This window comes from Mobula hypostoma, chromosome 1 (assembly GCF_963921235.1).
Source record: "Mobula hypostoma chromosome 1, sMobHyp1.1, whole genome shotgun sequence".
In the NCBI taxonomy this organism is placed as follows: domain Eukaryota; kingdom Metazoa; phylum Chordata; class Chondrichthyes; order Myliobatiformes; family Myliobatidae; genus Mobula; species Mobula hypostoma.
Window position 1 is genome coordinate 54,772,480 of NC_086097.1, and position 23,727 is coordinate 54,796,206.

Below are 23,727 nucleotides of genomic sequence, written 5' to 3' on the forward strand. Positions count from 1 at the left end.
GCTTTTGCCTTGCTTTGTTCTTTTTTAAAAGTGAACCTGGAAAAAAAAGTTTTATTTTTGTGTGAATTTTAATCTTGGGGACTCGCTGCGAGCAACCGCCCCGTCCCCGTCGTCACTTCCTATCGCCGCCGATGTCAGGCCGAGGTGATAAAAGGGAGGTCCCGGGCCGGTGGCTCCGATGATCCGGCGGACGGTCGGTAACGCGAATTGTAAGTCCTGATCTTCTGTTGCCGTCGAAACAGCTCCCTGTTACCCAGCCGTTTGTCCGGATCCCTCCTCCCTTCACCCCACCCCCGGCTCACGCCACTTTTGTTATGGCTTCTACTTTCCGGCCACTTCTTTCCCATTCATTCGGGGTCAAACTGTTCGATGAGCGTTGATTTCTCCGGACGCGGACACCGTGCCAGGAACGGGGGTAGGGACCGTGCAGATACCAGCAGGAGAAAATGGTGGTGGAATTAGTATAAGAGGCCTATGTTATTGATCCCATAACGGCAGCTGGGGAATCCAAATTCTAGTAATAAAGTAAATCTGAAGATGGATCAGTAGTGATAAGTTTGAAGCGACTATAGATCTGCTAACCTTGCCTGTTTTGGCGTGTATGTGACTCCAGAATGATTGAATTAAAACGGACACATCTGGGAATGATAGTTTTACCAATAGTGTCCAGTGAGTGAATTCAGAAACAATACTAAATACACATCACTTACAGACCTCAATCACCAAACTCCACATGCTTCCTAACTCTCCTACCCACACCATCACTTCGGCACTCACATACGTCTCTTTACACTCTTCCCCTCCCATGCCACATCACTGAAATTACCCTACTCTCTCCCCGGCACCTGCAGCCCAACCTGGCTCCTAAATCTACCTCCTTCCACACCAACCTCATGAATCAGCCTATGAGTTTGTTAAACTGGTGACTTCCGTCCACGGCAGATCTCTTTCTCCCTTCTTTCTAATTCCACTTGCCTAGAGTAGTTCTCTTCTCCCCCCCCCCCACCCACCATGTACCATTGAAAGTATCCTGCACAGCCGTCACCTCAGAAGCTGTTTCCAACCCAACCCCTCTAGATTAATTTTTTCTTCTTCTTGTAAGGTTTGATGATATTTGGTAGACTAACGTAAGGTACACTTATGGCTACCTGCTGAGTTGGAGTGGAGCATAGAGACGGGAAATATAACCACTAAATTTATGATAGCAGTGATATCCTAACAAACTTTCCATCTTAAACTTTGTCTGTCCCAAAGGTCTCAATTTAGTAATTAGATGTTTCCTTTGCACCTCATGGGAACTTCATTCTAATAATACTGTATGCTGCACTGTTTTTTGACAAGTGCACTTCCTACAAATGCCGGTATCATGCATGCAAATTCTGAACAAGGAATTATTTAGCCTTGTGTGTCCAATACTTAAATGTCTAATTATAAATTCTTCCACCTTTTTATACCCATCTCTCAGTTGAATTCCCTCCATCCTCTCAATTTTATATAAATGCCATCCTTACATTTCCTTATCCCATCTTGATTGCCACAGTGATTGAATAGACTTTTTAATTGTGGCTTTCACCCCCCCCCATGTAAAATTTGTGTAGATATGTAAGAAGCCATAATGTCTGCCTTGCATATATTGCTGAACTACTTGTGCCACTGATATACAATCATTCTTCATCTTGATCTTTTCTTGAAGCCTTAAATTAACCAGAGACAAAGGGAGACACTATGGAGGAGCAACAGAAAAGAATACACTGAGACCATAATCCACATTAAGCAACCCAAAATTTTGTGCCCATTCATTTCCCATCCACCCAAAAGTGGAAACCTTAGGAATGCAACGCTCTCAACACTCTACAAATGTTGCCGGTATTGGATGACCAACTTTAAGTCTTATTACGTTAATCCAATAAACCATTGGTAACTGTAGCCTGTGTAGTTGGAAAAGTACTTCACCCATTTCTACCAGTAATGTTGAAAGTGGGATGATTTAATAACATAATCTCAATGCTTGAGCTTGAACTTTAAGACTGTTGGTGAGACTGACCCATAAGGAACATATCGATAAATCAAAGACATCTAATTAAAGAAATATACATTTGTTTGTGATCTCCTACTCATACCCCAGTCACACCTAACTAAGCATATTAGGGGCTTCTCTCTTTACACATCTCTAGAATTTTATTCACGTGCACTTTCCATGTTAGTCTTGTGTCCATGCACATAATAGAAATTTTATCACTGACTGTTGTTTAAGAGATTCACCATATAACTTGAGGTCAATTCTGGGTGTAATGTTCCTTTTAGGAAAACAAACAACTTGAGCCTTTGCAACAGAAAATTTAAACCCCACTGACATCACCATTCCTCTACTTCATTAATAGCTGCCTACATTTTCCTAACTATATAATTTATATTCCTGCCTCTCTTCCACACTGCACCATCATTAGCATGCAATGATTTGGAAATGTCTGAGCGAGCATTTAAGCAAATATCATTAATCATAATATTAAAAAAGGAGTGGGCTACACTGTGGGGTCCCATTCTCTATCTCATACTCAAAGAATGTTGTTCCCAACCTAATGTATATCTTCCTATGACATGAAAAATCTTGAATCCAATTGAACATTGTATCACCTATTTCCATCTTTCCAATTTGAGCAGCAATCCTTGTGTCCATAAAATACCATAAACTTTCTCTACATAAAAGAAAACCGCTACCACTGATTCTTTATTAACTTTCGCCTTACGAATATCAGACTCCAAATTTAACACCAAGTCCATGGTCGTTCTCTTTGTTTTGAAATCCAGTTTGGTATACAGCTAATTTCAACTACTTTCCACAAAATAAGAAAGCCTTGCTATAACCACTTGTTTCATTAACTTACATACAGGTGAAATTGGTGAAATAGGTCTGTAACTGAAAGGATCTGATTAATCCTTACCAGGTTTCAATATAGGGATAACAACCACTAATTTCCAGGAAGCAAGAAGTTGCCCTTCAACCCATATTGTGTGAAAGAATTTCAAAACCAACATAAGTTTCGAATCCAATAACTGTGAACATGTTATAACAAAAACAACAGGAATTCTGCAGATGCTGGAAATTCAAGCAACATACATGAAAGTTGCTGGTGAACGCAGCAGGCCAGGCAGCATCTATAGGAAGAGGTGCAGTCGACGTTTCAGGCCGAGACCCTTCGTCAGGACTAACTGAAGGAAGTCCTGACGAAGGGTCTCGGCCTGAAACGTCGACTGCACCTCTTCCTATAGATGCTGCCTGGCCTGCTGCGTTCACCAGCAACTTTGATGTATGTTATAACAAATATCACCTTTCCCAGGTGATGTCTGACCAGCACCATTAATAGTCCTTTTACATTCAAACAATGTAAATTCAACATCCAAGCAGAAACTGGAGCATTCTTTTTTTCTCAGCAATCTGAGGAATGCTTGCCAAAACTGATTCTCTATAAGACCACTCTTCTTTACTTAAATTGGCCAAACTATGTACACTGACATACGTTTTTACGAATAATCCTGCTTTTTCAGAGTCAGTAACTGCAACCTTCTCCCCACCATACAAAACCGGTAATGCATCAAGTTTTCTAACTCCCCCCATTTTCTGTATCATATCCCAAACTTCCCCAATTTGGGTCTCTTTCCCAATGCTATCACAGTATGGTCTCCGATACTTTTTCTTTGCCCTTCTCATTACTTTTCTAACTATGGCTTGAGCTGTGTTATACATATAAAAGATGAATAGGAGTAACACTAAAAGCTTTATTCCGCACCTTCACAGCTCCTTTTCCTTCATCTGTCCATCAGGGAACAGCTCTCCTTTTATTATCTCCCAGTAATCTGGGGATTGATTCCTTAGCTATTGAGTTGAATGCAGAGCACAAGGTATTATTACTCAACTCAATATCCTCCTAAACCAAATGATCCGGAAATATACTTCCACATAAATAATCAAATACATCCCAATTTGCCTTATAAGATTCCATCTGGAGATATGAGAACCTTTGATACACATCAAAGTTTCAAAGTACATTTATTATCAAAATATCTGTACAGTACACAAAGCAGGCAGCCACAAAACAAAGAAACACCTGGAACCCATTTAAAGAAGACATCAAACGCCCAACGCATGAAAAGAAAAAACAAATTGTGCAAACAGCAAATATCAGACAGAATATTAAATATCGAGCTACAGGGTCCCCGAAATGATCCAGGAGTGACAGCCTGAAGTCAATTCAGTTCAGCACTATGTCGATGACTGCAGACTTCAGCCACAAAGCCAGATCTGTACCAAAGCACCTCAGTCAAATTGTGCAAATATATGCTTCCTAGTTACACATATTTGCTATATCCTTAGATATCAGCATAGGGTCTATAGCAGAAACAGTGCTATTAAATAAATTTATCCTGTGCTCTTACTATCATTCAAGCACACCAAACACCTTCCAGAAAGTCTTCCACCAACATTCCATTCACATTTGTGTCACTACAATCCTACGTAGCACTATGAGCATTAAAATTCCCACACCATATAATCTTATTTTTCTTGCTTTACTATTCTTTCCCCAAATTTCAACCATAACTGGCTCATAAACAACTCCAATTTCTGTAACTCTTATGTGCTATTCCATTTTTGACAAAGGGTAGCCACTCATCCATTACCCATTTTCCAATCAACATAAACCTGTATCTTAAAACTTCGACAAGATTTCAACCAGATTTCCTGTACACATACAACATGAGGCATATTTGGTAAAGCTTCAATAAATGTCTTAAATTCTTGATCATTAGCTAACAGGCTTCTAGCATTCCATTGTAAGATTACAGGAACCATAAACAACCCTACTTTGAAATCAGAACATTATTTACTACTCTTGTAAGGCATCATCAATAACTTCCAGAGTAAAGTCTTTTACCTCTAGATGCTTTCCTTCAGCTTTTAATATAATTTATTTTCTTCTGTCCCACTTATAGTTTGTGCTGTACAGTTTACCACATCTGCCATGAAAGTAACAAACTTTAGTGTATCAACAGTCAGCCAATCCTTTGTTATATATTCAAGCACTTTACATGGTCGTGAAGAAGAGTCTCAGCCCGAAACGTTGACTGTTTACTATTTTCTGTAAATGCTGCATGACCTGCTGAGTTCCTCCAACATTTTGTGTGTGTTGCTTTGGATTTCCAGCATCTGAGGAATTTCTTATCTTTGTGATGCATTTTACACACTGTCTTTAATCTATCTGTATTCGGGATATTAATAGGTCCCGTTGACACTGTCTTTTGTACTTTCTGCAGAGTCTCTGCATATGACATACCCATTTCCACTCAAACACGTTGCACTTCCACAGCTTTCTTATATACAGGACAACCTGCTTAAGCTCCCCTGCTTATGTTCCCCTCCAAAGTTGCTACATTTTAGGTTAATGCCTTCACAATTGCCATAATCATGTTCTCCACCACATCTAGCACACCACTTTTTAGCTGTACACACAGCTGCTACATGGCCAAACTTGTTGCATTGAAAACACCTCAGATGAGGCAGCATATCCACTAGAACCACAATAGTCCAAATTAACCATATCCAGCAACTTTTTCCATCAAATTTAATCAACACCAATAAGCTATCTATTCTTAGTCCACCACAAAAACTTCTAAATCATTTTACCATCTGCAAATTTTCTCCCAACTAAATTGTTTTTAACTTACTCAGTGGATACATCTAGAGGCACTCCAGAGATTACTACCAAAGCCATTGTTGTTCATTATATATCCTTGGTGTTCCTCCTTCCCACAGTTATTAATCCCAGAGTTTCCTCATGTTGCTTACTGTCTTTGCAAAATACTAAGAGTGCCCCATCTCTTAAAGGTCTTGAGACCCCAATATCTCCTAATACTTTTTTCAGATCCTTAGTTTGGATTGATAGCAGAAAGAGGTCCACATTTGCAAGTCATTCTTTCTTTCATTTAAATCCCGACTATTGCCTTTGTCACTAGGTGATACGTAAACCACTACAGTCCTCAATCAGCCACTTATTTTTCGTTTCCCAGAAACAGGCCATTCACCTTTCTCCATACAGCTCCTATCACCCAATACCACTTCCTGTTCGTTACCTCCATCTTCTCTGTTGCTTCCTGCATCTCTAACCACTCTCCCCCACTTTCTGCCTGAGAGCCACTTCCAACAGCAGGCTCAATCCTATGCTCCAACCCCAATCATTCAACCAAGCCTCGTGCGTGTTATTGGCTGCAGGCAGGAAGAGCATCCCTCCAGAAAGCTCCTTGCATCCTGATTAAATTATTTTTCCATTCATCCATTTTAAATTGTGGCCAATTTAGCAGGCTTTAATTTGAAACTTCCATTTTAACAGTAAGTCATAAAAGCCATTCATTTCTCCCACCAGCTTGTCCCTTTTCTCATCCAGTCCCTCCTCTTTCCTTGGGAATGTACTCACCCTATTTTAATTATAATTGGTTCATGACCTTTGCTCCATTTTGCTACTTAGTACATCAATCAGTATACACAGGGAATAAATATCCATCATCCTTTTGGGTGGAGAATTACAAAAGCTTATGACCCCATAAGTAAAGAAATTTCTTCACTCACGAAGCCGGGCTCTAAGGAAAGGGATGAAGAGTGAAGTCAGCCAGAGTGATAGCAATAAGGAACTTGATAGTAGGGCTGTCTGAGAGGGGAGGATGAGCAGAAAGTGGTTGTGGTCCATATAGGTACCCATTACATAGACAGGAGCAGGGATGAGGTCCTGCAAAATGATTTTGGGAAGCGAGGTAGAAAGTGAAAACGCAGGACTTGCAGGGTTGTTATCTCAGGATTACTGTCCTGGCCATGTGCTAGTGAGGAGAGAAATAAATACATAGTGCAGTTCAATGTATGGCTAAGGAGCTTGTGCAGGAAGGAGAGCAACGCACACAAAATGTTGGAGGAACTCAGAGTACAGTCAACATTTTGGGCTGAAACCCTTCGGCAGGACAAAGGCTCCCAAGGGGTATCAACCCGAAACATCGAGTGTACTCTTTTCCTAGATGCTCCCTGGCCTGTGGAGTTCCTCCAGCATTTTGTGCATGTTGCTCGGATTTCCAGCATCTGCAGACTTTCTCATGTTTGTGGCAGGAAGAAGGGCTTCAGTTTTATGAATCATTGGGCTCTCTTCCAGGACAGGTGGAATCTCTATAAACAAAACAGTTTGCTGCTGAACTGGAGAGGAACCAATATCCTGGCCAGGAGTTTTGCTAGTGCTGCCCAGGAGGGTTTAAACTGGAGTGATGGTGAGATGGCAACAGGTGGTAGAGTTGAGGGCAAGAAAGATGGTATGACAAATAAGATTGAAAAGAGTAAAACCAATAGCCAAACAAGTAAACATAGTGGAATTGAATGGCTGAAATGTGTTTATTTCAACACTATTTGGGGAGGAAGATGAACTTAGAATCTGGATCAGTACATGGAATTACAATGGTGGTAAGGTGAGGAGCAACTTTTTTATGCAGAGAGTGGTAGGTGCCTGAACTGGTTTACCAACAATAGTAATGGAATTATTACGTTTTGTGGAGTTTAACAGACTTTTAGATAGATACATGAATATGAAGGGAATGGAGGGTTATGGATGAAGACATCTATTATAAATAGGCATCAAGATTGGCAATAGAGTAAATGACCTACCTACTGCTGTACTGTTCTATGTTTAAACATTCAACCCCTTAGCCTGAAACTGCCTTCCTTAATTTTAAAATATCCAGACAGGAAACTTTGTAACGTTTATGTTGTTAGGAATAAACAGAATTTAGAATAGTTGATAGGTGGTTTTTACGCAGAGAGTGGTGTGTGCGTGAAATGGGCTGCCGGCGACTGTGGTGGAGGCGGATACAATAGGGTCTTTTAAGAGGCTTCTGGATAGGTACATGGAGGTTAGAAAAATAGAGGGCTATGGGTAACCCGAAGTAATTTCTGAAATAAGTACATATTAGAGGAGGGAGGAGAAGATGGCGGCACGACACAGCGCACGCAGCCGTTCCGAATGATATCGTATGTGTAACTAGGGGCTGTGCACAATCCGGATTTGATGGAGACACCCATGAGAAGCGCAAAGGAACGTCTGGAGTAACTTCCGAAATGCCTGCTTCACTGCCGCTGCTACTGTGCAATCGAGAATCTCCAGAGACGAAGGCGCCAAATCCTCGGCTTTACATATCGCCTGTTGCCAGGGCCGGGGTCGAAGCGCTCGGCAGAGATGGTGCTCGGTGTCGAATAGGTGGTTGGAGGCTCGGAGTTTTTTCGGATGGACTTGGAGTCGGACTGTGGTCGGATGCTTCCAGAATGCTGCACTGGCAAGTTGGCGGCGCTGGAGGTTTACCCTCTGCGTGAGATGATGGGACTTTCGAGAGACTTTGAGACTTTTACTTTGCCATGGTCTGTTCTTATCAAATTACGTATTGCTTTGCACTGTTGTAACTATATGTTATATGGTTTTTGTTAGTTTTTAAGTCGGTTTGTCATGTGTTTTTCGTGATATCATTCTGGAAAAAACATTTTATCATTTCTTAATGCATGCATTACTAAATGACAATAAAAGGGGACTGCTTGTCCTCATAATCATAATAATAATAATAATGTTCGGCACAGCATTGTGGACCAAAGGTCCTGTATTGTGCTGTAGGTTTTCTATGTTTCTATGTGATATACCTTTTCCAATCCAGATCAGTATTGATAAGTACTTGTCAGATAAGTAAGCCAAGTTTCTCCTGTTACTGATATCAAGTGATTAAATCTTATTGTAACTTACCTTTGCAGTACCTCCATGTAATACATTTAAATATACTTATTTATTTTTGGTTTTCATTTAGTGATACAGCACAGAACAAGCACCACCTATTTAACCTTTGCCTACTCACAAGAAAATTTACAATGACCAATGAACCTACTAACCAGTATGTCTTTTGGAATGTGGTAGGAAACCAGAGTACCAGGAGGAAACACACATACTCTCAGGAAGTACATATACTTCTTACAGACAGCGTCGGAATTGAACTCTTAACGCCCCAAGCTGCAATACAGTGGTGCTAGAAAGTTTGTGAGCTCTAGAATTTTCTCTATTTCTGCATGTGACCTAAAATGTGATCAGATCTTCCTAAAGTCCTAAAGAGAACCTGATTAAGTAAATAACACAAAAAACATACTTGTTCATTTATTTGAGAAAATGATCCAATATTACATGTATTTGTTGGAAAAAGTATGTGAACTTTTGCTTTCAGTAACGGGTATTGACCCCCTTGTACAACAATAACTTCAACCACACATTTCCAATAATTGTTGATCAGTCCTGCACATTGGCTTGGAGGAACTTTAGGCCATTCCTCTTTACAAAACTGCTTCAACTCTGGGATGTTGGTGGGCTTCCTTGCATGAACTGCTTGCTTCAGGTCCTTTCACAACATTTCTATCGGAATAAGGTCGGGACTTTGACTCAGCTATTCCAAAACACGGATTTTCTTCTTTCTAAACCATTCTGTTGTTAATTTACTCTTGTCTTTCAGATCATCTTGTTGCATTGTCCAACTTCTATTAAGCTTCAGGTGACAGACTGCTACCCTGACATTCTCCTGAAAAGTGTCTTGATACAATTTTGAGTTCATTGTTCCCTCAACAATTGCAAGCTGTCCAGGCCCTGAGGCAACAAAGCAGCTCCAAACCACCATGCTTCACAGTTGGGATGAGGTTTTGGTACAGGTTTCCCCCGCCATCCGAAGGTAGCGCGTTCCTATGAAACGGTTCGTAAGCCGAAATGTCGTAAAGCGAAGAAGCAATTACCATTTATTTATATGGGAAAATTTTGTGAGCGTTTGCAGACCCAAAAATAACCTACCAAATCTTGCCAAATAACACATAAGACCTAAAATAACAGTAACATATAGTAAAAGCAGGAATGATATGATAAATACACAGCCTATATAAAGTAGAAATATTTCTCTACAACGATTGCACAGATCTCCGTAGCGAAAATCTCATGCAAGTGCTCTCGGCAGAAAATCTCACGCAAGCGCTGTTGGCATAAACGGCTCTCCAGTAACCTTTAAACTATGAAGCTGCCAGATCTACCAAATAACACGTAAAAATACACAGCCCATATAAAGTAGAAATAATGTATGTACAGTGTAGTATCACTTACCGGAATTGGGAAAACAGCGCCGAGCACACTGATGATGGTGTGTTAGACTGAGTCGTCGCAGGTTGGGGTGGTGCAGTGGCCCCCACCCTCCAGGCCGCCGACCGATACATTGCCGCGAAGAACACAGCGGTAGCCAGGAGGCACACAGCACATCTTTAAGAAAAAAGCCGAAATAAACGAGCTAATTAATTAGATTCTGCCTAGCACGTAACTGTTGGCCCAGATCAGAGGGGACTGCCGATTGCATCGCCTCTGATCTGGGCCGACAATTACGTGCTAGGCAGCACCTAATTAATTAGCATGTTTATTTCGGCTTTTTTCTTAAAGATGTGCTGTGTGCCTCCCAGCTACCACTGCACTCTCCGCGAATCGGTACAGTATTCGGGGCCTGCGGGTTGGGGTGGTGGGACACGGGGGTGTTATTTCATCGTCGATCAGGGCAGGCAGCTAATTTTCTCCTATGACTGCCTGCCTCGATGTCGAAGGTCGAGGTTCGTCGTCTGCTGTGGCTGATGTGGAAGGCTTGCTTGACTGCTGAGCCTCGCGCATTTTTCTATCATACAGTTGTTTGTAAGCACCCAAACCATCCTGCAAATATCCCCTAAACCTGCGTACCCTTTCAAAATTAAAGTCGTACTTTATCATTGCAGCGAGAATCTCACGCAGTTGCTTCACGTTCAGTTCGCTGCTGCATTCAGTTTCAATTGTTATCCTTTCTTTTTCCAATTGCATCAGCTCTTCATCTATCAGTTCTTGGTCATAGGATGCCAAAACCTCTTCAACATCATCTTCGTCAGCTTTCACAAGCCAAACTCACTTTGTCCTTGCTTCGTTCACCACGATCAAAATGCTTAATTATGTCTAGTTTTACGCTAAGTGCAACACCCTTACTCTTTCAGGCTTTTCAGACACCTTAGAACTCATCTTGCAAACGGCTGCTCACAGGCACATGTTTAAGCAATGCCATTCCGAATCCGGGGGAGAGCGGCTGCTCGGGGCGCGCGCTGATTTTTTATCACGCACTGCCTTTCTGCGTAACAGTGAAAACACCTTCTGAAAGCGATAACAGGGTACTAATGTAGGTCTTTCATAACAGTGAGGTTTCGTAAAGTGAATGTTCGAAAAGCGGGGAACACCTGTATTGGTCTGCAGTGTCCTTTTTCCTCCAAACATAGCAATGTGCATTTCTGCCAAAAAGTTCAACTTTTGTCTCATCTGTCCACAGAATATTGTCGCAGAAGCATTGTAGAACACCCAGGTGGTGTTTTGCAAATGTGAGATGTGCAGCAATTTTTTGTTTTGGAGAACAGCGGTTTTCTCCGTGGTGTCCTTCCATGAACACTGTTCTTCTTCAGTGTTTTTCTTATAGTGGACACGAACAAAGACCTTAGTAATTTGTAGGGATTTCTGCGATCTTTTGCTGCTACCCTTAGGTTCTTTTCCACCTCCTTCATTGCACGTTGTGCTCTTGGTGTGATCTTTGCAGGATGTCCACTCCTAGGGAGAATAGCAACAGTACAGTGTTTCCTCCATTTGTAAACAATGTTTCTTACTGTGGACTGATGAACACTCGGGTCTTTAGAAATGCTTTTGTGGCCTTTTCCAATTTCATGCTTCTCTATAGTTCTTCTAAGATCCTCTGAAAGATGTTTTGATCAAGGCATGGTGCACATAAACAGATCTTTCTTGAGACAAGCAGGCTCCGTCAGTAACCTGACTTTGTGTGTCTTTTTTTATAAGGCAGGCCACCTCTACAACCCACATGCAATCTCAACTCATTGATTGGAACACTTGACTCCAAATAGCTTTTGTAGAAGGCATTACCCCAGAGGTTCACATACTTTTTCCCAACAAATACATGTAATATTTGATCATTTTTCTCAATAAATAAATGAACAAGTATAATGTTTTTGTGTTATTTATTTAATTGGGTTCTCTTTTTCTAATTTTAGGACTTGTGTGAAGATCTGATCACATTTTAAGTCATATTTATGCAGAAATAGAGAAAATTCTGCAGGGTTCACAAACTTGCTAGCACCACTGTAGCTATGCTATGCTACTGTGGTGCCTACACATGACGTGAGATTAACCTAGCCTTTTCTTAGTGTAAAAAGGCTCTAGCATGATTTTTGCTTCTGAGTCTTACTCCATCTTCTTTGCAACAATCTCTGCTGCCTTTCTTTGTGTCAAGCCCTAGTCTGCACTTGCAGGCTAATGTAAATGGTCCATTACCACTATTTTGAAAATGTTTTGGGACTATGATAATAATCTTGTGATGTGATTGTGACAAATCATCCTTGAGCCAGTACTCTGTCAGATTGTTGTATTATTTTCTGTGAGAGCCTGTAGTTCCAAAAGTGACTACGATATTTATCTTTTGCTTCTAAATTTCATTAGCCTTAGACTGCTTCATGGGCCCAGAGTTATAAAAGTTGACATTGAAATGCAACATTTTAATGTGTATTTTTGCAGTGGTCGTTATGGACAACCCATCCACCCATTCTCATTTGTTCATCCTCTTTATGTCAGCCTACTCTCTATATATACAGTACCTGTGAAGCCTTGTAGCAACAAATCTGTAATTAGTACTTTCTACTTAAATATTAGATTTTATAAATTGTAGTTTTAATTTTTTAATTCAACTTGTATAGTTTCAACTGTCTTAGCATTGAAGAGCTCCTTCCCTATAAATTGGTACCACCTCATGTAACGGGTATGAAGGTTTCAGCCTGCTCTGATCTTAACTTTTCAAAGGGCATATCAAAGGCATATTGTGGGTTACTGCCTCTCAGTATTATTTTTCATTTTATTTGCACAATTTGTCTTCTTTTGCACATTGCTATATGTCAGTATTTGTTCATTTATAGCTTTCATAAAATTCTATTGAATTTCTTTTTTCCCCTGTAAAGAAGGCCTGCAAAAAATAAATGTCAAGGCAATTACATATACATACGTTGATAATAAATTTACATTGAACTTTGTTTAATCATAACCTGAGTTTAAAGTTAAAAGATATATTTTATCATCTGCCTTTTAGATGGTAGGCTTTATTTTTAAATAAAAATCATCCCATAATCTTGAACCAGATGGACATACATAATAGTATATTGCTTTGTGCACATTTAAATCAACACCTGGCACCCATGATGAATGAACAGGTTGGTGTGAATTTATAGCTAAAGTATTCTTAGCCTGCCCATAAAATTCTTTCTCTTCTCTAAGATTGATATCCTGTTAGTTTTATAACAAATTAGTTAGTCCTGACGAAGGGTCTCGGCCTGAAACGTCGACTGCACCTCTTCCTACAGATGCTGCCTGGCCTGCGCGTTCACCAGCAACTTTGATGTGTGTTGCTTGAATTTCCAGCATCTGCAGAATTCCTGTTGTTTGCGTTTATAACAAATTTACTGTTTGTTCACACACCATTACTTCCTTAGGAATACAGTTGCTCTTGCTTTTGTTCCATTTTATTGATTACTGTTTAAGATGATTTCAGCAGTTTCTGAAGTTGCTCTCTACCACTTTCCTTGAGCAGTTAGATATGGACAATAAATGTTACCACTAAAATCCTCTTCCCATAAACGGATGAATAAAAGTTTAGAAGTAGAACATTTGTGAGTCAACAATTGCTGATTTGCACTGAGACTTGTAATCCTGACTGATACTATAGCACAGTACTAAGCTAAGAATTTACCATTTAATGTTACATCCTTTCCTCAAGAGTCTGGAATAGGACAAGAATCATCCCATAATGAAACTAGTTCTTACATAGTATCTTAATCTTGAATGTTAATTTACAGGTTGAGTCGGTGGTAAGAAAAGCATATGTTAACATTCATTTCAAGAGGACTAGAATATAAAAACAAGGCTGTAATGGTGAGGGTTTCTAAGGCATTGCTCAGGCTACACTTGGAATATTGTAAGCAGTGTTGTGTGCCCTTATCTAAGAAAAGATGTGCTGACAGTGGAGAGGGTCCAGAGGAAGTTCACAAGATCGGGTTACGTATGAGCTCTGGACCTGTACTCGCTGGGGTTTAGAAAAATTGGCGGGGGGGGTGAAATTTCATTGAAACTATCGAATATTGAAAGGCCTAGATGGAGTGCATGTGGAGAGGATTTTTCTTATGGTGGGTGAGTCTATGGCCAGAGGGCACAGCTTCAGAATGGAAGGACGTCCCTATGGAACAGAAATCATTTCTTTAGCCAGAGGGTGATGAATCTGTGGAATTCATTGCCACAGATAGCAGTGGAGGTCAAGTCATTGGGTAAGTTTAAAGTAGAGGTTTATAGGTTCTTAATTAGAAAGGGTGTCAAAGGTTACGGGGAAAAGGCAGAAGAATGGGGATGAGAGGGATAAGAAATCAAACATGATGGCAAACTTGATGGGCAGAATGACCGAATTCTCTTCCTATGTCCTAATGCAGAAAAGTACTCTAGATTCCTCACGTGGTCTGGTCATATCAGCAAAATGAGTCCATTACAAGTGAATCCGTGGTAAAGAAGGAAAATGCAATGTTGGCATTTATTTCAAGGAAAGTAGAATATAAAAGCTAGGAGATATTGCTGAGCCTTTATAAAACACTAGTCAGGTTGCACTTTTGGAGTATTGTCAACAGTTTTGGGCCCCATATCTCAGAAAGGATGTGTTGTTATTAGAGAGAATCCAGAGGAGGTTCACGAGGATGATTCCAGGAATGAAGGGGTTAATGTATGAGGAGCGTTTGGCAGCTTTAGGCCTGTACTCACTGAAATTAAGAAGAATGCAGGGGGATCTTATTTGAAACCTGCCGAATGTTGAAAGGACTAGATAGGGTGTATGTAGAAAGGATGTTTTTTATGCTGGTGGTATTCTGAACTAGAGGGCACAGCCTCAAATTTGAGAGGCAACAGAGGTGAGAACTTTTTTTTAGCCAGAGAGTAGTGAATCTGTGGAATGTTCTGCCACAGATTTTGGTGGAGGCCAAGTCCATGGATATATTTAAGGTGGAAGTTGATCGTTTTCTGTTCAGTCAGGGCATCAAAGGATATGGCGAGAAGGCAGGTTGAGTGGGATCTGGGATCTGCCATGATGGAATGGCAGAGCAGACTCGATGGGCTGAATGGCCTAATTCTACTCCTATATCTTATGGTCTAATGCAGATTAAAAACTTGAATCTTAGAGAATAAGCAGCATTGGGAAGGAATTTCAAAACAATGGCTCTATCAGCTGAATGTTTGCAGCAGGGGAGGGGTGGAGGAAACACCAGATTTTCAGAGTCCTTTAGCTTGGGGAGGGTGAGATGTTACCCTGGATGTATAATTGAATATACAAGCATCTGACCAGAAGTTCATGCTCCCGTGTGAATCAAGCTGATGGAAAAGAACATTTCAGTCTTTCAGAAATATCTCTTTAAAATTAAAGCTCTCATTTTCTCTTCTTTTTATGCAGATTTTATCTTTTGAAGATGCATGGTGAATTGTCTGTGCAGCCGTTGGATGAAATGGTCCCATTGTGACTTACCAAATCCTAGATCATATATTTTGCCATTCGGTTTGCTGAAATACTGATGTCCTGAATGAATCCAGCTATCTGAAGGTTAATGAAAGCAATGTCACATCAAACAGGAGCAGCAGCTCATAACTTGGATGTAAAACCCAAGGATGGCCAGGGGAAAAATATTGATCGTAGGGATGGTTATGCTTGGAGTGGCAAGAAACGTTCACGCACTTCCAAGATAGATACTAGTTCAGATGGTGAGGTTGGGGATGTTGCTGGCATATTGTCGATAACTCCGAGAAGGGAGAGGAAATGGAGTTCCCCTGTGCCTGATCTGGATCTTGAAGATTCATGTTCTCGCAAGCTTTCTAGTCGATCACTGAAGCAAAAGATACAAGATGCAGTTGCTCAGTGTTTTCCCCTTAAGGCGAATAATCATAAAAACTCTGTAGCTTTAATTTCAAAAAGTAAAATCCACATTAATGATCTAGTCAATAGTTGTCCGTTTCCAGCTGGAATGGAGCTGGCTGAAAAATGGGACTTAATTAATTGGCATACAATTCCATTAACTCAAAACTGTGACATTTGGGAAGGCTCAGCAGTAGGATTTGGTGAAGAAGAGCCGGGAGAAGGATGCAGAATGAGTGTTGAACTGGAGGTGAATCCATCAGATACACAGATTCACAACCTGGAAGTGATTTCTCGGATTAATGCATTACACGGACAAGACTCTGAGGTGGAGTCTGGAATAACTGAATTAGCAGGTGACAGTGGTATTACATTTCCGTCAAATGATTCAGACTCTGACGAGGAGCTGATGGCTCTTTTCACAGACACTGAAAGTCAGGCAAATACCAAGCTGGATTTTGAGAATGAGTGCAATTGGCTAACACCATTTCATAAATGCCAGGCTCAGTTCGGCTTCACCTACTGCTTAGTCCCAGATCTATTTCGGATCAGTAATAATCCGTGTTACTGGGGTGTAATGGATAGATATGGAGCTGAGGCTCTGTTAGAAGGTAAACCAGAAGGTACGTACTTGCTGAGGGACTCTGCTCAGGAGGATTATCTCTTCTCTGTCAGCTTCAGACGTTACAGCCGCTCTCTTCATGCTAGAATTGAACAGTGGAATCATAACTTCAGTTTTGATGCTCATGATCCCTGTGTTTTTCATGCACCAAGTGTAACAGGCCTCTTAGAACATTACAGCGACCCAAACTCATGTATGTTCTTTGAGCCACTGTTGTCGCTTCCACTAAACAGGACTTTTCCATTTTCACTTCAGCATCTTTGCAGAGCTGTCATTTGCAGCCACACAACCTATGACGGTATTGGTGCTCTTCCTGTACCACCATCAATGAAAACCTACCTGAAGGAGTATCACTATAAACAAAAAATAAAAGTACTTAAGATAAGTACACAACAATGGCATAGTGGATTGAAAGGAAACTATTGAAGGTTACAAGAAAGATTAAGAAGGATCACCAGGAGCTTCTCTCCACCATTAAAAAAAACTTGGAACAGTTTTAAATAGGAGATTACTGGTAATAATTTTCTCCCATCAGAAATTTTGTTTGAAGACTGTTAACTTCCATTCTTTATTCATGTGCTTGTTATTTTTTCCATCTCAACAGTGCAATGAAACATAATGTACCTTGTCTGATCTGACAAATCATTTGTGCTTATCTTCTACAGTCCATGACATTTTGGCGTTTTTGCCAGTAATATATTCTAGTGTCATGTTGGAATGCAGTTTCAAGACAATGAATTTGTTTCTGAAGCCATGACCATCACGCTAAAGTGTACGTTTAGAAGTTCACGAAAATGTTGGCATGTGTATCAATTTTATTTGCACTTTAAAAGACGTTCATATATCTAATTTTCTAAGTTATCTGATGCTTTAAGTATGTGACATACACTATTGCAATGTAATTTTTAAATTAATTTTGAGTAAAACCTCTGAGAGAAATATTGTTCTTATGTTTTGTATTGAATTATGCAACTTGTAAGTCAAGTATTAGTATATCCAACATTGACAAGTATCCATCTTTATGTTGTAATCCCCAAACAGTCCAACAAATGGTTAGGGAAGCAACTTTCTAAATGAGAAGGATTAGAGGATACTTGACGAGGACACCCTTCAGTTTTTAGACATTCAGGCAGAGCTCCAGAAGATGACAGTAACATGGTATCACCTAAACTTGCAAGAGTTTTTTTTAAATATATATGTGTTTCCGGTGACAGCACTTACCATTTCACTTTGTAGATCGTGTTTTATTTCATCAAAACATTGTGCTGAAATATTTTTCATCTGGCCCCATTTTTTTTGGATCACTTTGCCTTATTCTTTGGCACGCATGCATTAAAGACCATAAGATATATAGGAGCAGAATTAGGCCATTTCATCATGGCTGATCCATTTTCTCTCTCAGCCCCAACCTTCTGCCTTCTCCACATATCCCTTCATGCCCTAACCAATCAAGAATCTAGCAACCTCTGCCTTAAATATACATCAAGATTTGGCCTCCATAGCCACCTGATGCAATTAGTTAAACAGTTTCACCACGCTGTGGCTGAAGAAATTTCAACTTATCTTCATTCTAAAAGGACGCCCCTCTATTCTGAGGCTGTGTCCTCTAGTCCTTGACACTCCCACCATAGGAAACTTTCTCTCCATATCCACTCCATCGACGCCTTTCAACATTTGATAGGTTTCAATGAGTTCCCCCTCATTCTTCTGAATTCTAGCGAATACAGGCCAAGAGCCATCAAACGCTATTCATTTGACAAGCCATTCAATCCTGAAATCTCTTTTGTGAACCTCCTTTGAACCCTCTCCAGTGTCAGCACATCCTTTCTAAGATAAGGGACCCAAAACTGCTCACAATGCTCCAAATGAGGCCTCACCAGTGCTTTATAAAGCCTCAATATTATATTCTATTCTTCTTGAAATGAATGCTAATATTGCATTTGCTTTCCTTGCCACCGACTCAATCTTAATGAGCCAGATTTGATAAGGGAACTTGAGATAAAGGAGCCATTAGGAGGTAGTGACCATAATATGGTAAGTTTTAATCTACAATTTGAGAGAGAGAAGGGAAGATTGGAAGTGTCAGTATTACAGTTGAACAAAGGGGATTATGGACACATGAGGGAGGAGCTGGCAAAAGTTGACTGGAAAGATACCCTAGCAGGGATTACAGTGGAACAACAATGGCAGGTACTTCTGGGAATAATACAGAAGATGCAGGATCAGTTCATTCCAAAGAGGAAGAAAGATTCTAAGGGGAGTAAGGGGCGACCATGGATGACAAGGGAAGTCAAGGACAGTATAAAAATAAAAGAGAGGAAGTATAACATAGCAAGGATGAGTGGGAAGCCAGAGGATTGGGAGACTTTTAAGGAGTAACAGAAGTTAACTAAAAAGGCAATACGAGGAAAAGATGAGGTACGAAGGTAAGCTAGCCAAAAATATAAAGGAGGATAGTAAAAGCTTCTTTAGGTATGTGAAGAGGAAAAAATTAGTTAAGACCAAAATTGGGCCCTTGAAGATAGAAACGGGTGAAATTATTATGGGGAACAAGGAAATGGCAGACGAGCTGAACAGGTACTTTGGATCTGTCTTCACTAGGGAAGACACAAACAATCTCCCAGATGTAATTCCTTCTCACAATTCCTCCGTCTCCGCCGCATCTGCTCTCAGGATGAGGCTTTTCATTCTAGGACGAGGGAGATGTCTTCATTTTTTAAAGAAAGGGGCTTCCCTTCCTCCACTATCAACTCTGCTCTTAAACGCATCTCCCCCATTTCACGTACATCTGCTCTCACTCCATCCTCCCACCACCCCACTAGGAATAGGGTTCCCCTGGTCCTCACCTACCACCCCACCAGCCTCCGGGTCCAACATATTATTCTCCGTAACTTCCGCCACCTCCAACGGGATCCCACCACTAAGCATATCTTTCCCTCCCCCCCTCTCTCTGCATTCCGCAGGGATCGCTCCCTACACAACTCCCTTGTCCATTCGTCCCCCCCATCCCTCCCCACTGATCTCCCTCCTGGCACTTATCCGTGTAAGCAGAACAAGTGCTACACATGCCCTTACACTTCCTCCCTTACCACCATTCTGGGCCCCAAACAGTCCTTCCAGGTGAGGCATCACTTCACCTGTGAGTCGACTGGGGTGATATACTGCGTCCGGTGCTCCCGATGTGGCCTTTTATATATTGGTGAGACCCGACGCAGACTGGGAGACCGCTTTGCTGAACATCTACGCTCTGTCCGCCAGAGAAAGCAGAATCTCCCAGTGGCCACACATTTTAATTCCACATCCCATTCCCATTCTGACATGTCTATCCACGGCCTCCTCTACTGTAAAGATGAAGCCACACTCAGGTTGGAGGAACAACACCTTATATTCCGTATGGGTAGCCTCCAACCTGATGGCATGAACATTGACTTCTCTAACTTCCGCTAGGCCCCACCTCCCCCTCGTACCCCATCTGTTACTCTTTTTTATGCACACATTCTTTCTCTCACTCTCCTTTTTCTCCCTCTGTCCCTCTGAATATACCTCTTGCCCATCCTCTGGGTCACCCCCCCCCGTCTTTCTTCCTGGACCTCCTGTCCCATGATCCTCTCGTATCCCCTTCTGCCTATCACCTGTCCAGCTCTCGGCTCCATCCCTCCCCCTCCTGTCTTCTCCTATCATTTTGCATCTCCCCCTCCCCCTCCAGCTTTCAAATCCCTTACTCACTCTTCCTTCAGTTAGTCCTGACGAAGGGTCTCGGCCTGAAACGTCGACTGCGCCTCTCCCTATAGATGCTGCCTGGCCTGCTGCGTTCACCAGCAACTTTGATGTATGTTGCTTGAATTTCCAGCATCTGCAGAATTCCTGTTGTTCCCAGATGTAATGGTGGCCAGAGGACCTAGGGTAACAGAGGTACTGAAGAAAATTCACATCAGGCACAAAATGGTGTTGGGTAAACTGATGGGACTGAAGGTTGATAAATCCCCAGGGCCTGATGGTCTGCATCCCAGGGTACTTAAGGAAGTGGCTCTAGAAATCGTGGACGCATTGGTAATCATTTTCCAACGTTCTATAGATTCAGGATCAGTTCCTGCGGATTGGAGGGTAGCTAATGTTATCCCACTTTTTAAGAAAGGAGGGAGAGAGAAAACAGGCAATTACAGACCAGTTAGTCTGACATCAGTGGTGGGGAAAATGCTGGAATCAATTATAAAAGATGTAATAGCGACATTTTTGGATAGCAGTGGCAGGATAGGTCCAAGTCAGCATGGATTTACGAAGGGGATATCATGCTTGACTAATCTGGAATTTTTTGAGAATGTAACTATGAAAATGGACATGGGAAAGCCAGTGGATGTAGTGTACCTGGACTTTCAGAAAGCCTTTGATAAGGTCCCACATAGGAGGTTAGTGTGCAAAATTAGAGCAAATGGTATTGGGGGTAGGGTACTGAGATGGATAGAAAATTGGTTGGCAGACAGGAAACAAAGAGTAGGGATTAATGGGTCCTTTTCAGAATGGCAGGCAGTGTCTAATTAGTTATGAGAATGCAGGGTGACTTGGACAGGTTGGGTGAGTGGGCAGATGCAGTTTAATGTGGATAAATGTGAGGTTATCCACTTTGGTAGCAAGAACAGGAAGGCTGATTACTATCTGAATGGTGTCAAGTTAGGAAAAGGGGAAGTGCAACGAGATCTGGGTGTTTGTTCATCAGTCACTGAAAGTAAGCATGCAGGTACAGCAGGCAGTGAAGAAAGCTAATGGCATGCTGGCCTTCATAACAAGGGGAATTGAGTATAGGAGCAAAGAGGTCCTGCAGTTGTACAGGGCCCTGGTGAGACCACACCTGGAGTATTGTGTACAGTTTTGGTCTCCAAATTTGAAGAAGGACATTCTAGCTATTGAGGGAGTGCAGCATAGGTTCACGAGGTTAATTCCCGGGATGAAGGGACTGTCATATGTTGAAAGATTGGAGTGACTGGGGTTGTATACACTGGAATTTGGAAGGCTGAGAGGGGATCTGATTGAAACATATAAGATTATTAAGGGATTGGACACGCTAGAGGCAGGAAACATGGCCCCGATGTTGGGGGAGTCCAGAACCAGAGGCCACAGTTTAAGAATAAGGGGTAGACAATATAGAACGTAGTTGAGGAAAAGTTTTCACACAGAGGGTTGTGGTTCTGTGGAATGCTCTGCCTCAGAAGGTAGTGGAGGTCAATTCTCTGGATACTTTCAAAAAAGAGTTAGATAGAGCTCCTAAAGATAGTGGAGTGAAGGGATATGGGGAGAAGGCAGGAAAAGGGTACTGATTGTGGATGATCAGCCATGATCACAGTGAATTGTTTTGCTGGTTTGAAGGGCTGAATGGCCTACTCCTGCACCTATTTTCTATTGTCTAACCTGCAAATTAATCTTTAGGGAATCCTGCACAAGGACTCCCAAGTCCCGTTGCACCTCAGATTTTTGAATTCAGTAAATAGTCTACCCTTATATTTCTTCTACCAAAGTGCATGACCGTACACTCCCCAACACTATTCCATCTGCCACTTCTTTGCCCATTATCTGAATCTGCCCAAGTGGAAAATTGTCCATACTGATGTTTTTGCCCAACTACACCGATCCCTTTTGCCTGCATTATGTCTGTATCCCATTCTTTGTCCATTCAAGTACTTACTTAAATCTCTTAAACATGATGTTTATCATAGAGCTGAAAAGCACAGATACAAACACTTTGGCCCACTACATCCATGCCTACCTTTTTGTATTCTTATTTTTATTAGTTCCTCTGGCAGTAACTTCCAAATATCAATTATTCAGTCTAAAAAGGTTTGCCTCAAATTCTGTTGTAACCCCTTTCCTCTCATCTAAACCCATGCCATCTTAGTTCTAATGCCCCTACCATGGCAAAAAAAGGATTCTGATGATTTACCATATCTATGCTTCTTGTGTACCTCTATCAGATCATCTTCAGCCACCTTTACCTGCTTGCGAACACTATTGTTAATTAATCATTGATTCTCGCGTGAGTTGCCATTCAGGTTCAAATATATAGTCAAAATATATATATATTTCATTCGCTGCTGTGCTCCCTCCTGAAAGGATTCTGAGAAGAAAGGACAAGCATCTCTAATGCAGCTTTCACTGGCCAACATTTGTACAGGATAGGGAAGGATAGAGACTGCATTCAGTTGTGTGATTCCTTGCAACTTTTTGCTTGCACTTCAGTAGCTTTTTCACAACACTTACTAATTTTCTTCTTTCAGGATTTTTTTATGATTACAGAGTTTTATATTTTGAAATATTGTCACTGTTGTCGTAAAGCAAATATGATACTCAGTTGCATAAGCCAAGCATCTATAAATATAGATCTTAATAATTAGTTTTAGTAATTGAGACTGAACATACAACATACACAGCATAGGAACAGGCCCTGTGATGTTGTGCTGAATCAACATGAGCCTAATTAAAACAATTCCCTCTGGCTGCACGTAAGGAAAGGTAGCCAGGACACCCATGATAGAGTTTAACCTCCATCACCGACGCCCCACCCACCAACAGCTGCAGCAGACCTGCCTGCAGGGATATTGCTCCCCCTAGAGTTCAGGTTTAACCTGTAATTTTTGTACAGGTCATACCTTCCCCAGAAGAGATCTCCAATGGTCCAGAAATCTGAAATCCTGCCCCCTGCACTAATTCCTCAGACACGCATTCATCTGCTAAATCTCCCTATTCTTACTCTCGCTGGTGCATGGTACAGATAGCAATCCAGAGATTACTACTCTGGAGGTCCTGCTTTTCAGCTTTCTGCCTAACTCTTTTCAGGACTTCATACCTTTTCCTGCCTAGGTCGCTGGTAGCAATGTGTACCATGACTTACCGTTATTCACCCTCCTCTAGAATGCTGCGGACCCGATCCAAGACATCCTTGACCCTGGCACCTGGGAGGCAATTTACCTCATGTCTACAGAATCACTTGTCTACTTTTTAAAGTCTGGATTTCCCTATCACTACTGCATCTCCTCTTT

At 41.3% G+C, this 23,727-nt stretch overlaps 1 protein-coding gene across 2 annotated transcripts; it reads left to right on the top strand.

Annotated features, from left to right (window-relative positions):
* Positions 1 to 123: 123 nt before the first annotated feature.
* Positions 124 to 17,846, top strand: LOC134347074 (suppressor of cytokine signaling 4-like). Of its 2 annotated transcripts, XM_063049190.1 has the most exons (3): positions 126 to 209; positions 8,068 to 8,437; positions 15,622 to 17,846. In XM_063049190.1, the coding sequence occupies exon 3, from the start codon at positions 15,773 to 15,775 to the stop codon at positions 17,123 to 17,125; it is 1,353 nt and encodes a 450-aa protein (XP_062905260.1). In that variant the 5' UTR covers positions 126 to 209; positions 8,068 to 8,437; positions 15,622 to 15,772; the 3' UTR covers positions 17,126 to 17,846. The 2 variants fall into 2 exon arrangements, with proteins under 2 accessions (XP_062905252.1, XP_062905260.1); XM_063049182.1 differs by lacking the exon at positions 8,068 to 8,437 and having other exon boundaries at positions 124 to 209.
* The last annotated feature ends 5,881 nt before the right edge of the window (positions 17,847 to 23,727 follow it).